We start from the raw sequence: 20,350 nt of genomic DNA on the forward strand, positions 1-20,350 counted from the left end.
AAGTTGAAATAGTATACATGTATAAAACATACATAATTTTTTTATATACTATATCAACAAATGGAAGTGAATTTTTGGAGATGTTAAGAGTTAAAAGATTTTCTTAACATCAAATTTTGACAATAATGTACTGGTACAGTACCAGTACATAAATGTGGGATATTAGTCATGGAGCCTTTGTACAAAAAACGCCCCCCCCCCCCCCCCCCATTAAGGAATAACAATTATTTCTGCATGTATTTTGAAATTTATCAAAAGTGAAAATAGTATTACACACAAGCTATTATTTTAAAATTGTGAAAGAATAATGACAGAAAGATAGGTAACTCTGGCAAGATTCTCGGTAATGACTTTAATTGTGACGTCACTGATGCTGTTACGTCTTTGAAACCAAGAAAGTACCACAACAAGAATGGTGAGTTTTTGGCGTGCTAATTTTTTGTTTAATTTTTCTTTTTGTCTTATCATTTGTCTTATTCTTTGATTCGTTATTAATCACATTTTTTGACAGTAATTACTCAATGCAACCTAACCAAACTAATTCTTAATCATATCCCACCACTAACCCTCACATAAAAAAAAAATACAGTTACATAATCTGTTTAACAAGACGCATTTGTAACAATGAAAAGAAATCGATATTTTTTGAAAGACTTATTATTCTTCCTCCGAAATTAACCTTCCAAACGTACTTTCATGATTCGCCGTCCTCTTTCACAAATTCAAGATCATTCTTTACGAGGAGAATGTTTGTTAACATTTTGTTTACACACATGCATCCTGACTACAAAAGCAATTTCTTATATTCGGAGAAAGGACATTCATTCCCCTTGCTCAGTTGTTGTCAATTCTCTTGATTATGTGATTTCAAAATATTTGTTCTGCCAATCTCATTCCAAACTTGTTTTACAATGTTGGGGAACATGGCAGATCATTAGCTAATCAAATATTTATACGTCTGCGAGAAAAAACCCAACCGGTGTCGTTAAAACGTACATAGCAAAAACCACTTAGGTGTAAATATATATATATGTACCAGACGAATGACACTCTATTGATTTGTAACAATAGGTGCAAACTTTAAAAAAAAAATATGTCTGCAGATGTGAAGTGAAAACGTTGCTTTGCAATAAAATAACGCGTTGGACACACTCAATAGATATTGTTAATTACACTTTATGTGGGTTCCGATGAAAAAGAATAATTTATCTATCGAATATTCTCATTAAAACGCAATAATCTTTAAAGTTTGCAAGCAACAAATATTTTATTTTCTCGTGCTTGAATAACTTTTAATTTTTATGCAGGCATTGGCCTTAAAAAGCATTTGAAAACCGAGCAATAATTGTGAAATCGATAAAAGTTATTATTTCACATGTACATGTCTGTTCCTTTGAAAAGTTTATATTATTCAATATGTACCATTCAAGGCCAATACTAATGGATATTGCTCTCGTTCCAGAGTTCTAATTCTTAGCTCATTTAAACCAAATGTTGAGGTGAGCTTTACAAGATACAATTAAAGTTAATTTCATATTTATTTTTTTCATTTGTAATTTAAGATCTGTCCTTTAATCACCCCTTTTTGATACAGAATCGATGAGAATCGGTAACCTTAGCCTACCCCTCATTTCCACACTGTAAGTTTATAGACATATCGGTATTAATAAACCATTTTTCTCTATATAGTCATAGATTGGTTTGAACTTTTTTCATCGTATACTTCAACAAATCCCTGCATGCGCGGATCTAGGGGGAGAAAGGGAGGGGGAGTTGGGACCACTCCCTGGAAAATTTAAACGTGGTAAACCATATATGTAGTTATATTACCAAAAAATATATATCGGAACCCCCCCCCCCCGCCCCTGAAAAACAAAATTATCCCTCGGCGGACCCCCCTCCCCCGGATATAATTCAAGAAAACTATAAAACTACACTTGAGTATTTTATGAACTCGTAAAAGAATTTTAACAATCGAATTTTAACAATCGAATTCTCGAATACACTGAGGAGGCGGGATTTTGCCCTTGCCCAAACCTTAAAACAAGTTTTGGAATTGAACACTACACACCGATATAGGTAATACACATAAAAACTAAAGCTTTTATTGATTTTACACTTAAAATGTACCTATTTCAAGTTGGGTATTTTCATTTGCATCAAAGTGTCATAAACTCATAAAGTATTAATTAACTCCATACTACGACAGAAAACCAAAAAATCCCTTAATTATATATAACGCTCTTTCAAAACTCTTAATAACAAATTCATTGGAAATGCTAGGAAACTCCACTTATAATATTGATGTCAGCTTTTTAATAACGGGGATTGTTAATTCTTTTGATTCCATAACATTAAATTATAAAAATTAAAGTATATACACATAGTTTTTTTAAAATGTGGCTTCCAAGGTCTATTTACACAAAGTACTCTTCACTAAAAGAGAGCTATACTCCTTTCTGAAATACGAATCTTGTTTTTAGGTACATGTATACTAGTGAAGTGATACAAGTTCAAGAATTATATTATTCTCCAAAAAAAAAAAAAGAAAAGAAAAAAGAAAAAAAAAGTTGACGCCTGTTCTGATTTGGTTTGTCGTTTACCTCAACATCAAATTAAGAATAAAACAACAGCTGATGTTGGGTGCTTGTTTTTGCTGACCGTAGGTGATGATTCGCTCCTCTTCTTATTGTTGTGAGAAGAGAGCGACGGATCATCATCCTGACAACAGTAATGATGCAAGTATTGCACGTATGATTTCTCTCAGGAACATTACAGATTTTAACTGCATCTAAATAATAAATAATACATGTATATTGCACAAATTAATGGAAAGTTAAAAATAAAATGTAACCAAAAAATAAACCTGAATCAATATCGAAGGCACTGATTTGGCTAATCATACACACATTTATATAAGACATGCTAAACAGTTTCCATTTCATGTAAACAGACATACAGATTTGGGGGAGGAGGGGAGGGGGTAAGGAAAAAAAAAAAGAAAATGGGGAGAAAAAAAACCCAGCATTAGTGATATTGTGAGTAAATGTTTTGTCTACTTGAGTACGCTTATAAGGACTGTTCTCTTCCAGAGAACATATCAAGGGAAGTCCTAATTAATTCATGTATTTAAATCGAGTGAAAGTCGGCACACTGAGAATGTTCACATATAACTTTTGTTGTTGACATAGACCATGGCGTTTTATTACTGCATTCAGCACTGAGTAAAGTTAGTTGTCGATCCAAGCTGTTCCCAGACAATAGCTTGAGGTGTTGTGTAGACTACGTTACATAACTTTTATTACATTTAAAACAAGCTGCAGTCTTGTTTGGGTTTTTTTCCCATTTCATAAGATACCCATTTTTATCATTAAAATGAAATTAGTCTGAGGTGCCACTGAATGCTAGTATCTATAGATACAGAGTGTATATTACCAGACGTATGTAAGTAAATGGACAGCTCGATCATTTCAAATTCAACTTCAAAAAGCTATTCTATGATATTGAGAGAGAGAGAGAGAGAGAGAGAGAGAGAGAGAGAGAGAGAGAGAGAGAGAGAGAGAGAGAGAGAGCCTTATGCAAATATACTCAATATTATCGTTCGAATTGATTAAAATTTCCCTTTTTTCATAAATAAATGAATGCTATAATGTGAGAGATCTCCTCACACTCCCTTTTTACATGTATAAGATATTCCCTTTTTGGTTTAGCAGCGGTGGCCCGGAAAGGGAAATAATGAATATTTGATGTCAGGTTAAGGCTTGGTGACCCAGATATAAGTATGCTTTGTTTCGGTGCAGAAATACACGAAATTTGAGATAGACAGGTGTGTAACAGTCAATACCCCAAAACCCTTATATTGATATTGTTTGTGTGTATTTAAATTATGAATGAAAAGAAAGGACCATCAATTACGAGACTGGCAGTTAACCCCACACCATGCATGCAGTATCCTCAAGTTGCTGTCTTACTCTCACACCTTTCTTACAGTTTTAAAGGTGTATTTGCCAGATTACAATGTTGGCAAAGAAGGAGTCATTCTACCTCTGTTTCTTTATCGAAAAAAATGAAGTTTTTATATTGATTTTTTTCTTTACAAAGATAAAACCTCTTATTGCTTGAAATACTTGTATATGTCTCAAGTTGGAAAAACCTTAAAAACAGCCAAGAGTAAATAATGAGTGAAAGTGGACACTTTTGCGTATGAATGAAGTGATTAATAGAGGTACAAGCACATTTCAGCGGACTTAGAAATTAAACTATTAATCTAAACAAATGCTGTCTAGAATGTTCAATAAGCGGTTCAGAGATATATGTATTGAATGTTTAAAGAGACTTTAAATAAGGTTTTGGATAAAAGAAAACCCTTCAACCTTAACATTTTGCTCGCGACTGACGGCGAATTGTAAGGCAAGTTTTCCGAGGATCATATTATAGAAAGCATTGGGTTTTGCAAGGTAAGCTTTATAAATATCATTTACTTATTAGTATTTTCAGCAATCGGTGACCCTTAAGAATTCAGCTTCTGTAAAAACAAAACTATTAGACATTTTAAAGAAACGAAACTTTGGGGGGTTGACCGGATGTTGCATTGCATGCGCGAAATGTGCGTGTCTATGAAACGAGTACCCGTAGCAACGGGACGCCATGTCGTTGACAACCAATTGATTGCAAAGGCTGAACGAGGGAAAGGTAAGACGAGGTTTCTGAGTAGTATCAATTTAACATATCAGAATTTTAACGGGAAAAATTATCAATAATCGACGACTTTGGTCTATTTCTCCGCCATAAGATCATGGGAGGATGCATTTTAGAGTAGAAAAACGTTACAATTTAATAGATTTTAATGATTGAGATTTAAAGGGCTATAAGGCATCAAGTATCACTTAAAGCACATTATGTAAAAAGAAAAATGAAATTTAAATGACAGCTATAAGAGAATTAAGTGGAAAAAGATAATCACGAATATTAATGAAATTAATTATGAAACGGTTTTAAAATGAAACATAATTTTTCATAATTGGAATGACTTTAGCATACTGTTTTCAAGGTAGCATTTTTCACTAGTTTCGCTCTTTAAAATCGATGCAGACATAAGTTTTTATGCAATCTGTATGTATAGAGTTTACCAGTATTTACTTTGCACCCATGTACATGATTTGACAATGTTTTCTATGCATCTCTCTCTTGATTGTTATATATCATTGTTATACTTAGTTTTCAACTATGCAATGTATTCAGATAATCCATCTGCCAACTAGGCTATCAAACGTTAAAAACAATATAAGCCTATATAAACAGATCAAATAAAAAAACCCCCAAAGAACGCGTACTCGTTGTTAAGCTGTTTAAATCGAGTATGTTCAGTGCACTTTTTGTACGACGTATGTAAAATATAGACGAACGCACTTTCCAATAAAAGCCATTCTGAACAAATTTGCCCCGCATTGATCAGACTAAGCCAATTCAGTAACAAATACAGACTTAACCCCCATCTAATCCATTTGTTTGATTGATCTTAGGAAGATAAGAGAATTGGATTAGTGAGCGAATACACTGCCCACTACCAATTCACCAATAGGAATACCAAGTATTCAACGATTCGGACATAGTCCCGGCATTCAATATCAAACTGAACACTCTAAACCTGTCGTCGATGACTTAAATAGATTATCTACTGGGGAGGACTTTTCATTGAACAATTTAAATAACACTTGTGTGTATTGGTCTCTTGGTCGGCCATGTTTTGTTCATGTTCTTTGATCTGTTTTTCTCCCATTGATTTTACTTACAAAAAGTTTTCACACCTTCGTGTTATGAAGGCCAGTTAGAGAGAAAAATGTTTGACCGCTAGAAGTATACAATAAGTTAATAAACTTAGATCCGGTCACGCAACAAATATGAACTTTAAAATTTGACGAATTGTTCGGTGGGGCTTATGAACTGATAACAAGGGACCGACCCACAAAAGTTAGTTTTGTAATATTAAGAATGTGGTCGCTCTGTCGTACTTAAACACGTCATAAGAATCCTTCCCTTTGAGGCTTAGCAGCGTAAAATATGTCTGGAGTAGTCCAGAAGTGTCATTCGTGTCATTGTGTTAAAACCACATGAATAAAACCGTCAGCTTTATAACGCAACAATATTGACTCTACAGACTTTATTTGGGCTGTCTGTTTTGTTGGGAGGTTAAGGGGCTTCGGTTTATCACCGGGTGTCGTAAAAATTAATAATACATAAGTTTTACAGTAACTCGATGGTTACAAGATCATGAATAGGGTATACACTTTAGGGCTGGGGAATATTAAAAATATATGAACCTTCTCAAGCCACATATAAACAAAACAGCTGGCTAATGTTTTGTGTCCATACATGTAGTTCGTGAACCCCACCCAAAAACAAAATAAGAAAGTTCAATTGTTAAGGGGACTAATTTTATATCTACGTCTTGTAACCGTGAAAAATAAATAGATGGGGACCTTATTTCGTCATCTTCATGGTGATGACCTATTTCCGGTTGATGAAAAACACCGGAAGTCGCTTTTCGTCACAAAGTGTCTCTAGAGTCTTTATGGCTAGACATTCTGCCACGGTAGCATCAGGAAACTTTGCTCTATCCTTCAATAAAATCAATGCGTGTTCAATAAATTTCTCATCATTAATGCCACTGGGTGCTGAGTTGGCATTTCTCCCATATTTGATACTGACACTGGGGTATTTTTGCTCTCAATTTGACAGCTCATTAACAACGTCTTGAGACGAAATTATAAATAACATCATTGAACGCAATCACTCTCTCCAAAACAGTTACCGTAAAACGATGATTAGTTTATGGAACACTTCATACTGAAGCATTATGTAAACAACCCCCCAAAAAGGCTGTATACAATCTCCCTATGCGAAGTTAGGCCTCTGTCGCGTCCAATGCTTCTTAATGAACATATAAACACATTTAATGCAACCCAGAGACAATTATTGCTTGTAACTCTTATCTTGTCATCTGTGCCTAACCGATTGTTCCGGGCGACCAAAGAGCCCATACTATGCCACGTCATTGACTCAGTATCAGTTGTTATCGAACGAACAGGGTAGGCGAAATATAAACCTCTTTGTTCTGTTAAAACAGTTCCTAGGCATAACGTTTGGTAGCTCTTGTTGAGGTATTCTATGCCTCTATTCACAAGTTTAAAGTTATGCTTCATCGCTGGTAGATTGTTCTCTCAACCATTCTGCTTGTGTCTCTGAAATGGTGTTGAGACCTTTATAAGATATTCAAGTTTTCTTATAATGCTTTTTAAATTAGAACCGTTATTATCTCGAATTCATTTTGGAACTTTTGTAAACCTACTTCTATCATTCTTTTTTATGCTTTGACTTCCCCTATGGAAAACGATATTATATGTTTCCATTAACAGCTTAATGTGTAACACGGCCAATATAATGTTTGGTGAAATTTTAATCGTATCCTAAAATATAATGGTTGGTCATTGTGTATAAAAGACATAGTAAGCTCAAAAGTCTCATGTTATTAGTTCTTTGCGCAATTTTATGAATCTTTTGAAAATCCACACCATCTGCTCTGTTCAATAAGGCTTCTTTTACAGTGAACATACAAATAAAATTTATCTTTATGGTGATTATAGTAGAATAGAACATATATCATGGTTTTTCTTAATGTTTTCAATATCTGGTTCTGATCCAATATCAAAGAATGTATACAACTCCAACATTTTTTTTAACATGAATGGCATTGAAAGGTCCAACAATGAAGTATTTAAACATCAGAGGTAAAAAAATCAGACTCACTTTACCTTATATACTTTCTACAAATTAAACTCGCCATTGATATTGCATCGCAACTGTATCCATTGATTAAGAAAATGAATTTCATTCCAAATTCCTCATAAGTTGTTTAAGCTAGTGTAAAAATTATGCAAAGTAATTGGCATGCATTGTGCCTTGCACATTAAACTACTACAATTTTTTTTGCGCACGTGATTGAATTTCAGCCAATGATATTAATTACAGTACTCTGTCAAGAGAATTCAAAAGACAAGAAGAGATTTTATGTCATATGTACTCTTGAATCGCGAAGCAGAGCCTATCAGGAACACGTTTAAAATCTATTAGAGAAAGGAGCGAAATTCAACACCCGGAGAAATTCGGTAGCATTGTTTCATTCAGTGACTAAATTAATTACCTCCTGCAAGTAAAAAGTAGCCGCGATTACTTGCATTTTCATGCCTGTTTCCAAGCGACATTGATAAGGTCGTTAAGGCGAGGGGCATTAGCTCGGGAAACTTGGACGACCAATTTTAATATCAGAACAATAAGATTAATATGAAAGATTAAATTTTTCAGCGGCATAAATAACAGACGACTGTGATTTTTAATCCCTAATGCTGGGACTAGTTTATAGTCGGTGTGCATTTTAATCCCTTAATGCACTCTGTCGTTGTCACAGTGCAACTCAATTGTTCCTCAGTCGTCTAGCTGCACCTAGCTACCTCTCGCAACATAGACGTATATATTTCCTGCCCAGTTCATCCTATTGAATATTTGGGTGAGTGGTATTCGATTGATATTGTATTGGGTGAGTGATATTCGAATGATATTACTTTGATTTATCGAGTCTTTCGAAATTCATTACGTTTGTCATCGGTGATAACAATTTGGTTTTTATTTTTGTCCAACTTGGAATACATGTAGTGAGGTAATACACACCTGCTAGTGAAACTTGATATTATTCTTGGATACGATTTAAAGATGAGTATACGGTGTGACAATGAATTCGTCTGGAAATTATTGAGCGTAATTTTACTCTTGATGGCGGATTTAATTCATAGATCTTATTTCTTTCATTTCGTTAATTGAAACGTTAAACGAAATCAATATGTGAAAAAAATGATATGATTACTCGGCCATATTAATTATATTTTTACTTTGTTAATGACATACTTTAGGATCTCATTTTCAACAGGAACTAGAGCATATGAAAAATTGGATATGAAAAGTCCATTGTCTACTGGTCCGCTTTAACACCCCCGTCCGTCTTTGCATGATAAAAAACCTCTCTCCTGCCAAAAGTTTGACACGAAACACTTATTTAATTGGAAGCCGTCTTTGAAATCAAGACCTTTTACACTCGAGTATGGGGTCTTTTGCTATTGTAAAGTCTATTATTACTTTTCACACACACGTCAAATGCGTTGACAGTGTGCATTTTCAAAGACGACCAAATGAATCCATTTTGATTTCACAATCGATTCCGGCAAAAGTTTGGCGAAAGACGGATTAGATCAGGTGGTCAAAGATTATAGCAATTTAGTCTGGGCCGCTCGAAATCCCGGGGCATTACTGCCGTTCATTTAATCTGCAGCTCTTTTGTTTTGTCGCTAAATAGGTTTTACGGAGGAGTATTGCTCTGTTTCCAAAGCTTACACCTTTACTAAAGTAAATCTTTTTCTTTTTATTGAAAAAAATCCCTCTAGCTCAAGGAGTGTAGAGAAAGGTGGTTTAAAAACTTCAAACAAATAAAATGCATGTTGTTTTATCAGTAAATATGTTAATGATTTCGAAGTACAAGTTGCCAAATGCATATTAAACCTTGAATAAGAGATTAATAGCTTTTATTTTAACCTTTTGCATTGCTCGACATTGATAATCAATGGGATTACATGTATTTTCAAACTAAAGGTTTAGTACTGAAGTCTAAAGCGACAAGTTTCGAACAAAATTAATAGAATGTACTTGTAAGTGAATTCATTGGAGAGTTTGGTCAATAAGCTTCATTTACCAACACTTCAAAATATTTGCCATCATTGTTTGATACAGTGAAACTGAATTTGTGAAAGCATTCAAGAAAAGGCAATGAAATTTTGCTTATGTCAACACGAAAAAGTGGTTTTAATATTTCAAAAACTTGATTTGCCTTTGCTGACGTATACCGAACCAATTCTTTTAGAATAGGAGCTTTGTCGGTACCAATATATATGGCTGTTTCCGGCCTCTATTGATCGAAACAGTCCTAGTTTTACCCAATTCAGTGTCTGTCGACGCCAATGATTATTTACTATGAATATTTTATCATTACACGGAGTTCCATGAACATTACAACACACCTAACTACCCGTGATCATCACTACTGCGAATGCTTTATATTTTATTTGCCCAGCGAAACAAATGTTTGTATAGTTCATTTAACTACGGTTATTTGTACGTTTGTTTTGACTTACGAGCTGCCCTCGCCTGAAGCCGCCCTTCCTTATTTATTTTTTCTGCATTAGTTAACTGAATTTAAACAGGGTTTTTTTTTTAAAGAAAAGAAGTAGGTTAATATGTTAATATTGTATGTAACCATTTGAATTGCCATCTACATTCCATTCTTTGCTGTTAGATAAAACAAAATGTAAATATATTGACATTGTATTGGCCTTTTTCTAATGAACATTTCACTGTACAATCATTTAATCCTCAACTTAATAAAATATAGGTTTATAGTCAATACAAACACTCTGCTGACTTGGTCGGTTGGTCCACTGGAAATATTTAGGAAAACACATATTTGTTTTCTCTGGTTATATAAGGTTTACACTATTTTGGCATTACGGATTCTGTGGATATTTTCTTGTAATTTAAATAAGTATATAGACATGACATTTAAATTTTATAATGATAGTAGTAAGTGCTATTCTACCGTTTTCAAAACACACATACGTTTTATTAATTGTATTTGACGATCATTGTCTTGAGTAATTACATTTCAGTAAAAGCATGTCGTTGTCAATATGTAAACCGTATTTGTCTAGCACATTTGTACATGTACAACTATACTACATTCATTTTTTTCATGCTTCATTTTTGTTTTTGCTTCAAATACGATGCTTACGTTAATTTAAAATTATTTGAGTACAAAGAAAAACGGATTATGCGCAGGTCAAAAGGTTGCACCTGCATATCTTTAGTGCGCCATTCGGATTATTCGTTACCAGGGACGCTTATCAGACATTGTTCATGCTGCGGATATTTTGTGCGTTCGAAAAAAAAAAATAACCATTCACTCGATAAATAGTTAATGACATGACAAAGTTTTACACGAATGATATTCATCTCTCTTTCAGAATTCCTGCTCCGGAAAAAAACACGTGACAGGTTGCTAGGTGCATTTCTATGACAACGCATCCTCTCGAACGGGAAATAGAATTGTACATACAGTAGAAATCGTCACCGAGAACTCAGCCTTTTAGTTTTATTTAATCAAACTTTTGATAATACACCAACATGAGCAGGTATGTTCTCAATTTACTTATCTTATCTTGAATTGAACCTGTGTTGAAAAAGAAATTGAATTTCTCTCAGGCCATAAGATTGGTTTTGTACTTTCAAATAAGGTTGTTTACATTTGTGAATTTTGGAGACCCGAAAAGATTTTGTAGTCTGAATAACTGATCAAAATATCACAAATTCAGATGTACCTTTCGATCGATCTCACACATGTACCTTATCAAAAACTGCAAAATATAATTAAGCAGTTGTGTATCTTAATGTAAGTTATGATCGAGAGTCTTAATTAAGATAAATAATTCAATGTAAAACGCATATCAATATACCGTTTTTAACACTCAAATAAATTGCGAGTCATCTTCTGAAATCGACTCTTTAATCTTTTCAACCCCGTTATCAGAAGGACATTTTACTAATATTACAAAGACGTATTTCATATATATAATCCCCCCAAAAGGCTTTCCGATAATTGCTAGTGTAGAGTTACATGCCCGTTGAAATTTTCATTTTGAACACTTATCTAAATGTTTCTTGAAACAGTGACACTCAGTTTAAATGGTATGCAAGTTAAACTGTGTTCGTGTTCATGAAGTGCTGCCTTTTTAGGCAATATCGGTTAATGGTTCGATATTGCTTAGTAATGAAAAATAGATACACTTCATTACAAACATGTCATTATTTAGTCTAAGGAATTTAATCTTCAAAGCGAATTGTCAAAATATCCTTACACTACTATAACAACACTATCCTTATTGAACGCAACAGGCAAAGTCGGCTATATTCTTTTATACTGGTACCACCATACATAATTTACACACATAAGTAGTTCAGAGATGTACATTTTCTCTTTTATCCTTTAAAGATTGGGATATAACGATTACAACATCATGCGTTCACGCAGTGCAACGCCCCTCACCCCGGAAATGTCCAAGATCCTCCCCTACGTCAGTGACAAAACCATCTCCCGCCATCTCGGCTACGCTGGACGATCTCTGGATATGGGTCACGCCAAGGCTTACTACAACCCAGCCAGGTAGTTTTTCTAACTGATGAAAGATCCTTTCTCTTCCTGAAATTTTTTTGAACATTAATGTACATACGCATATATGTCTTTTATTTTTTTCAAACTGGAAGACCCACTATCTGCATCATAAATATTAAGAACATCAACGTTTGTATACTAGTACATCCCAATTGTTATTGAAGTGGAAACGCTTCACAATAGACCTTGACATTCTAACTCCAATATCATGATACCATATTCTCTAATACAGGAATGCCGTCTACTCCCGTTACTCCACCAACGACTGGGGGATGTCCAACAGCATGAACTTCTCCCTGTCCGACAAGGAGAGGTCGTTCGCCGAGAGACTGAGGGCCGACGCCTGGAGAGCGGTCAAGGAGACCGATGCCAGGACCCGCAACAGGCAGAATGACATCACCAAGAAACTAGGTGAACACTTGAACCAAACAAGCACCTGCTATCAAGTCAAAGAATAGAACCCAAATAATTTTTCTATATATTTTAAAATTCTTATATTTCGTCGGTTCAAGATAAGATTTTCTTGTTCGACTTTCAATCTAAATTCTTACATGTATATTTAGATAGTTTAGGTTTAAAATAATAATTTTATATACATGTAGATAAGGAAGTAGTTTTCAACTTTTTTCTTACAAAAAATGTATTTAACATTTTCCTAATTTCAACAATTTTCTGTTTCTTTTTCTTGCTCATGATATTGTCTAGGCGAGCGAGTCAGCGACATAGCTTTTTGGAAGAGCGAATTAATATCTGAAATAAGTCACTTGGAAGCGGAGAGTCATAATTTAGAGGTATCATTGTAGACCGGTCTACGGTTGTATGATGGGTAGTCCGTTCTTCCTTCCTACAACTGCTGCTTCCTCCAACATGGTGGATATGTAGAAAACTGGTCTATTGTCGTAAAATTTGAACATTGACACCTTTTACATCTATTCAGCGAAGCTGTAAAGGACAAAGTTTCAAATTTTGCAACATGGAACAGTTTTTACATCATAGATATTTCAAAGTGCATGTAAAACTTCGCCAATAAAATGTGGTATGTGGGTGGTGTAAAATATTCATCAAGTTGTTCAACGATTGCTTATCCAAGTGCGAAGGGAATTTACAGACCTTTGAAATATTTATGAAGGGTAATTGTTTTAGTTCATCCACCATGTTATACATACATTTTATTTCATCAGGGGAACGAGTCTATGACATTACATTCTGGAAAAGTGAACTAAACAACGAGATAAGTGCCATGGCAACAGAAATTGAAAACCTGAAGGTAACGACCGACGACAAATGTTCACAAATACAAAGAAAAAATCCCTCTTTCCACTTATTTTGTTGTATTTCTGTCATGGCGATAAAAAGTTCACCTTCCACCAATCTTGACTCTTTCTGACACTTTTAGTCTGATTTTTTTGTAAGGTTTAATAATGTAGAAATGAAAACTTTCACATTTCTTATCGTATTTCTAAGACACACTATAAACTTACAAAACCTTTTTTGTGCGCTATCAGTTATTAACACATCTTTAATGTGGCTATACATTTCTTTTTTAAAGAATCAACAAAAAATATAGGTGGAAGTTAATTGTAGTCATACTTTAACTATTTTGGGGGTCAGTTTGGGTTCCTAACTTGGGAGCAGCATAGCAGTTGCTGAAACTAAACAATAAACATACATGTCTATGCTTGACTACATTAATACATTTTTGCATGCATTCTTAACTCAACAAAGCTTAACAGTTGTAAATTCCTGGCATAACTTGAAATATAGAAACATTAATCGATAACATTGATACAATTAAAATAAAAAAGTTTCAAAAATGCTTGGAATTTACAACACCAGCGATGGCTGACCATTCTCTGTACGTGTATCTTTCGTATGTCTTCTTTTTTGTGTAAGCATAAATATACCTATGCACATACACAAACGTGCATTTTATATTGATTGCAATGGAAAATATGTTTGGTTAAGGGAAAATCACATTGCTTATTTGTTAAAAAAATATTATTGTAGGCTGGTAACGGAAGCAGATTTTTAAAAATATGTTTATGTCAATGTATGATCCAAATGTTTTTTATCAAGCTTTAAAAGATACTGATAAATAAATTACACTCAACAAAAAATATTAATCTGTACTAATATTTTTTTTCTCTCTCCTCAACACAATTAACCTTAACATTTGACATTAAATACATTAATACCGTAATGAAAAAAAATTACGTGTAAGATTCCATTTTGGTTAATTTCACTGAGAGCATGACTTCAACTATTAAAGTACTATAATGGATGGTCATGATTGTTTGTATGTCTGAAGGAGTACCGCCGTACCCTGGAGAAGGCTCTTGGAGACACTGCTAACCCCCTCCACATCGCCGAGGAGTGTCTGATGCACCGTGAAAAACGCCAGGGCATCGACCTTGTTCACGATGATGTGGAACGCACTCTGATCAAGGTACAGTGTATGAATTATTAAAAAACAATCCAAAAGTGTAACAAAGTAGGTTAAAAGCAGTCAATTAGGTAAACATAAATGTAGCAATAGTTTTAACCTCACTAAACTTTTCACTGCATCCAATGAAGAAATTAATAGAAAACCATAATCTACGAAACTTCAAATAAGTTTTTACAAGGGAAAAATGTCTCACCAAATGTAGAAACAAACATAAAACCCTATTATTTACTACTTTACAGGAGGTAGACTGCATCAAGAAGTGTCAGGCCAAGATGAAGAAGGTTCTGGACAAAGCCTACGTCCAGCTGAAGATGAACCGCGCCGCCCAGCACGCCATGGAGATTGATGCCAAGGACAAGCACCACGCCCAGGGCCTGGACGACAGGATGCAGCAGCTCAGGAACTCCTCCAGTGGCATCGGCTACTACCCAGGCATCGAGAGCATCGACAACACGTAAGGCGATCCAAAAGGGGCACCCTGTCAAGTTTTAGTTCTTAATCTTTGATGTTTTGTCAAATTTTGGTTCATCAGATATGGCTGCGCTGTACAAAATCGGTCAAACATGCAAACATTGAAGCTTTGTTATTTTTTTTGTTTACGAAAGGCCGGTGCATTGTTATTACCCAAATCCCTAAAAAATAAAAGTTAAAAAAAAATGCGAAAAAGTAAAGAAGCTCAAAAGTAACAAGAAAATGTCTCGCTAATCTTGGACATTTTGCATAAGAACGTGCTTTAACTGTACAATATCAATCATCGACGTCTTTGATTCACAGAATTACAATTCCCGATTCATGGGTGAGGTATACCCAGGAGAACATCGCAAGATCCCAGAAAGAACGGGCCGCCTCTGAACGCCTGAGAGGAGAAATCGACAGCACTCTGCGTGCATGCGCCAACGAGATGTGGAACCAGTTCAACTCTGTGAACAACTCGTTCAACACCAGGATCAGGGAGACAACTGATGCCAGGAACAAACTGCAGGCTCATCTGCAGAGAGTAAGCAAAATCATGAATAATTCTCTCCAACCTGAGCACAATGCAAAAAGCACTGAAAAATAAAATAACAAAAATCTATATTATACAATCGTGTATATATATGTAATTATATCAGCAGAGATGGGTGGATTGTATCGTTCATGTAAACCATTAGTTAAATGGTTCTGTATTTCTTCAATAGACTATGCAGGAGATCTTCGACATGGAGAAGAACATCGAGTTGTTGCGCAAGGCTATCCAGGACAAGGAGAGCCCGATGAAGGTTGCTCAGACCCGTCTGGACGAGAGGACCAGGCGTATCAACGTGGAGCTCTGTAACGACCCCGTGATGAAATCGTACGTAAAACAGAACCTTAGTATCATGTATTGCCAATAATCAAAGTACTGTACTGATCGACAGTCAGCAAAGAATCTAATTTGCTATTAAGAATTTAGAAATTTCTAATGAAAATAATCTAATTTGCTATTAAGAATTTAGAAATTTAAGAAAAAACTTGTTTGCGGGAATGATTTAATTGTTAAACAAATGCAGGGATTCTAAAATCTTCGCAGAAAGATTCTTTTCTGAATATTTGAAAGTATATGGTATAAATTTTAAGAACAGTTATAATTCATTAAGTGTACGTTTTTAATGTGAAAATGATATGAACAATGATGTTTTCGTTTACTTTTTCAACAGACTGCAGAGAGAGGTGACCGAAATCAGGGAGTCCGTGAGGATTCTGAAGGAGAGGCTAAAGGCATCCGAGCTCAGCTTAGCTCGCCTGATGAAGACAAAGGCCACCCTGGAGCACGACATTGGAGTCAAGGATAACACCGTTAAGATCGATACATCTTACTGTATGGGCATGCGCAAGGGTTTCCCCATGGACCCTAAAATAGGCCCAGTTTTTCAAATGCCAACATGCTAGGTGATTTTAACTAATTAGGAACAATTTTTATCTCAGAGTTATTGGACACCGACTGATTCGATTTTGATGAACTAATCATATAAGGGTTAAACACTTTGTTATTGTAAAGTATAATAAATAATATATAAATGTTATTCTGTATCTATATATATGAGTCAGAGAGTTAGGGTGTATTCCTTTTATTTCGAATTTCATCAATCAAAATTATAAACTTTTCTTTCATTTTAATGCCTTAGACATCCTGTTTTGTAGTGTATTTTTTTCTAGTTTGCTGTATGAAGATGTTGAAAAGGAATACATTCTTCTATATTTCCATGGTACACAATGACACTCTCTGTGTTTTGTCAATTAACGACAAGTTGTTCGATGTTTTCATTTTCTCAATTTCATTGTCGCAAATACAATTTGCATTTGTTGTTTTTTTTAAAGAATGTCATTAAATTGTTTCATTGTTTTACATGTGATAAGTATGTTTGCTACTTGAAGTAATTTTGTTAGCTAATAGTTATAGTTCTAATGTTTTATTTATTTATCTTTATTAATTTTTTTTATGTCTGTTGATTTAAATGAAATCGTTTTCGAATGTTGCTTTGACTATCTAGTTTGTTTTCAGCTCGAGTTTTGTTACAAAGAGCATACCATTTAGTTGGGGAAGATTTCTTTGTGCTGATGTTCATTAAAATATATGAAATAATCACTTATCAGTGATTGTAATCAATGTTTGTTGATAAATTTGTAATATTTTACTTTATTTATTGGTATTCTATAACATATTACTCATGTATATTGGTATGTTTTGGGGGATATGGATATACTAATTTTTCATAGGATGTCTGAATTAAAAAATTACAAGAAAATAATTATTACGAATGCCGAACCCGATCGAATTACAAATAAATCGCAAAAACATTTATTTATTTACACCATATCAGTATTAAGGTGTTCTGCAGAGTATTAATATTGCTCAAGGAGATTAATTCAGAGCCCCTTGCCATCAGTGACTGTGATAGATGCGGTTGGTTGTTAATTTTTGTATATATTATTATATACCGTGGTAGCGCACACAGTATGTCATGCTTATGTTGTTTGCACAAATAAAAAAAACCTCTTCGTCAAATCATTTTGTGTGTCTTTTTTAAAAAGAAAACTTACCCTGGAGACACAGAATAATGTTGATGAACGTGTCAGTCAAGTTTGTCTTACGTGCACGGATTGTGAAAGTAAATTGCTTCTTTTATACAGTACTATATTCATTGACTGGGTGGAAGGTTTTACTATGTATTGCATTAAAGCATATGAATCAACTTCTGTAATCAATCTTAGTAAATACCAATATTAAGTCTACAAAGAATTATCTGCTTGTAGAGGGGAACTAAGTGGATTGATTACCAATACTATTGATAATCTAAAATTCTAGATTGAATAAAACATGATTCTATCAAGTGTAAATAAATATTGTTATAGTTATTTTTTATCTAAGTGGTATTGATTGCAAAACTATCCATTTGTTATTTGATTGAAAATTTAAACTCAACTAAACTATATGGCAAATTATAAATCGACAAGGTGGAAAAATTATTAGATATTTAGTGTTTACTTTTTGATCTTGATTTGTTTATATAATGCGTGTGAATCAAATCTACAAGACTTTTAGTAACATAATAACTACTTACAAGATATTAGTATCAATTGTAAAACATAATATACGAGTTCCGGGTTATTGAGTTTATTCAGTGACCAAAACAATGACATATTCCTCCCCAGCAGTGGGCGCGGCCAAATTCACAAGTTTCACACGTGTCTGCTGTCACACAGGCTACAGGTTAAAGGATAAATGTGAAAGTCAAATCTATAATCTAATCCCATAAAATTCATATTAAAATATATAAAAATTTGTAAGCAAAAATAAATCAAAAAAAAAATCATGCATTATCCCAACATGCATTTTATGATTTCTGGTGAGAGCCCCATATCTTCAAAAGGTACCATTACCTACATTGCTATAAAAACGACAAATGAATGGTTAATCATAACTGTTATTCCAGATATTATTCAAACTTTACGATAGACTAGGTGATAGTTATAGTAGTTATAGTCAGTGTTTTACAATTAGCTTTAAAATCAAATCTGAATTAGCTTTAAGTGCATATAATTCCAAATCAGCATTAATTATTATCTAAGTACTTTTAAACTACTGTCACTGTTTATTTGGAATTTTAACTTTAATAAGTACCAAGAATGACAACTCCAACTCTTTCCCTTGTTACCATCTACATAGGTCTATGTAATTTACTGATACATACTGTGAAATTTGAAACGCAAGAGTGATTATATTATCTTATACGTATGATTTTTAAATTGAAATAACCAAGAAATTAATTTTAAAATAGGAGAGAAAAAACCCTATCACATAACTTGTTTTATGTCCATGTGCAGAAAAAAACCATGTTAATCACATATATATAAAAAGGCGTTATTTTCATCACATTTATATAAAAAGGCGTTATTTTCAACATTTGCAACACTTGCAATAAAGAAATAAAATGTCAGTTTCATTAATTGCATTTTTTTTTTAATTTCTTCAAGAATAATTCATAAACCACATCACAAGTTTAAGTGGCTTTTATTACTTACGACATATGGTTTTTGAAATATTTATCATTATAAAGATATTTTTATTTGAATGAGTAACATTCAACGACTACTGTAATTTTCATTTGTGTATGTATAAATATCTCCAAGAGATATAGCTGTACTAATTACTTATACACTGTACATACATGCTCCTGAGCTTTTGATACAGCTAAAGCTGCCGTGGTAACAGGCTAGTGTTCCATCGCTACAGGCCAGGGTACAGTCGGCTGTGGAATGGCAGGCCTCACAGGAAGCTAGACAAACACAAAGGAAGATGTGCACGTAAGTAGTCTAGCGATATGGAAGTTAAAGTAGAAATGATTTAATTTATCAATATTGGGATTTTGAAACAAATCGTTGTCTATTGAAGACCGAAGGTAATTTAATTTAATTTCTACCCCTGTCTGTCTCTCTGACTGACATGCATTTTGTCCTCTGTGTTTCGAATCTTTTAAAATCTAGAACAATTCTGCTAAAAAAAGGACTGACCGTATCAAACATTTCTTAAGATTAAAAATACCAGTGAGCAAGAAGAATTACGAACTAAACAATTTTTTTAAATTCGTCTTCACCTGTGTACTGGTGGAGTTAATTTTAGCATAGAAAGGATGGAGCGGGATTTCTTCAGCCATAATGAATTCCCCTTCTGTTTGTTTGTTGTCAGTCATTGTTGTTGTTGTTGTTGTTGTCATTGTTGTAAACATTTCAAACGTCCGACTTTTTCCCCAGTACTGCTTGGCTGGTTTCCATTAATACTTAGGTAAATGACTATCAAAATGTGGAGTGCTTTAAAAAATTCTCTCAGCAACTAAATAGCCTTTACAAACTTTTACAAACTTTAATGGACTAAGTAAAAGTCTATTACTAGGCAGTGATCTAATTTTCGCTTTCTTCGCGACTTCTTTTAGATCGCAAATTATTGAATTCGCAGAAATTATATCCTGTATCGTTTCTATAAGGGACTTTTTAAATCGCAAAAAATGAAAGACGCAAATTAAAAAATGTTTCAGATTTTCTCCATTTTCCCAATTTTTGTG

General features: G+C 33.9%; 1 protein-coding gene and 1 non-coding gene across 4 annotated transcripts; one reads left to right on the forward strand and one right to left on the reverse strand.

Moving 5' to 3' along the window:
- The first annotated feature begins 390 nt into the window (after window positions 1–390).
- LOC117680292 (tektin-3) lies at window positions 391–17,257 on the forward strand. Of its 3 annotated transcripts, none has more exons than XM_034472182.2 (10): window positions 391–415; window positions 11,121–11,288; window positions 12,146–12,316; window positions 12,558–12,736; window positions 13,507–13,592; window positions 14,634–14,771; window positions 15,011–15,225; window positions 15,546–15,768; window positions 15,950–16,104; window positions 16,448–17,257. In XM_034472182.2, the coding sequence occupies exons 2-10, from the start codon at window positions 11,281–11,283 to the stop codon at window positions 16,677–16,679; spliced, it is 1,407 nt and encodes a 468-aa protein (XP_034328073.1). In that variant the 5' UTR covers window positions 391–415; window positions 11,121–11,280; the 3' UTR covers window positions 16,680–17,257. The 3 variants fall into 3 exon arrangements, with proteins under 3 accessions (XP_034328073.1, XP_034328059.1, XP_034328092.2); XM_034472168.2 differs by lacking the exon at window positions 391–415 and adding an exon at window positions 4,580–4,692; XM_034472201.2 differs by lacking the exons at window positions 391–415; window positions 13,507–13,592 and adding an exon at window positions 13,031–13,116.
- A 1,132-nt stretch (window positions 17,258–18,389) lies between these two features.
- LOC105319549 (uncharacterized) lies at window positions 18,390–19,695 on the reverse strand. Its single transcript, XR_010714201.1, has 2 exons — window positions 19,460–19,695; window positions 18,390–18,495 (listed from the first exon to the last, which is right to left on the reverse strand). It is a non-coding gene; the product is annotated as an uncharacterized protein (transcript).
- Between the last annotated feature and the right edge of the window lie 655 nt (window positions 19,696–20,350).

Source organism: Magallana gigas, chromosome 5, assembly GCF_963853765.1.
Source record: "Magallana gigas chromosome 5, xbMagGiga1.1, whole genome shotgun sequence".
NCBI classification, from domain to species: domain Eukaryota; kingdom Metazoa; phylum Mollusca; class Bivalvia; order Ostreida; family Ostreidae; genus Magallana; species Magallana gigas.

What these genes read in the sequence shown, in the direction of transcription:
- LOC117680292 (XM_034472182.2), top strand. An exon ending in TGCAGGCTCATCTGCAGAGA is followed by an intron (nt 15,769 to 15,949) that starts GTAAGCAAAATC and finishes TTTCTTCAATAG; the next exon opens with ACTATGCAGGAGATCTTCGA. An exon ending in AACGACCCCGTGATGAAATC is followed by an intron (nt 16,105 to 16,447) that starts GTACGTAAAACA and finishes CTTTTTCAACAG; the next exon opens with ACTGCAGAGAGAGGTGACCG.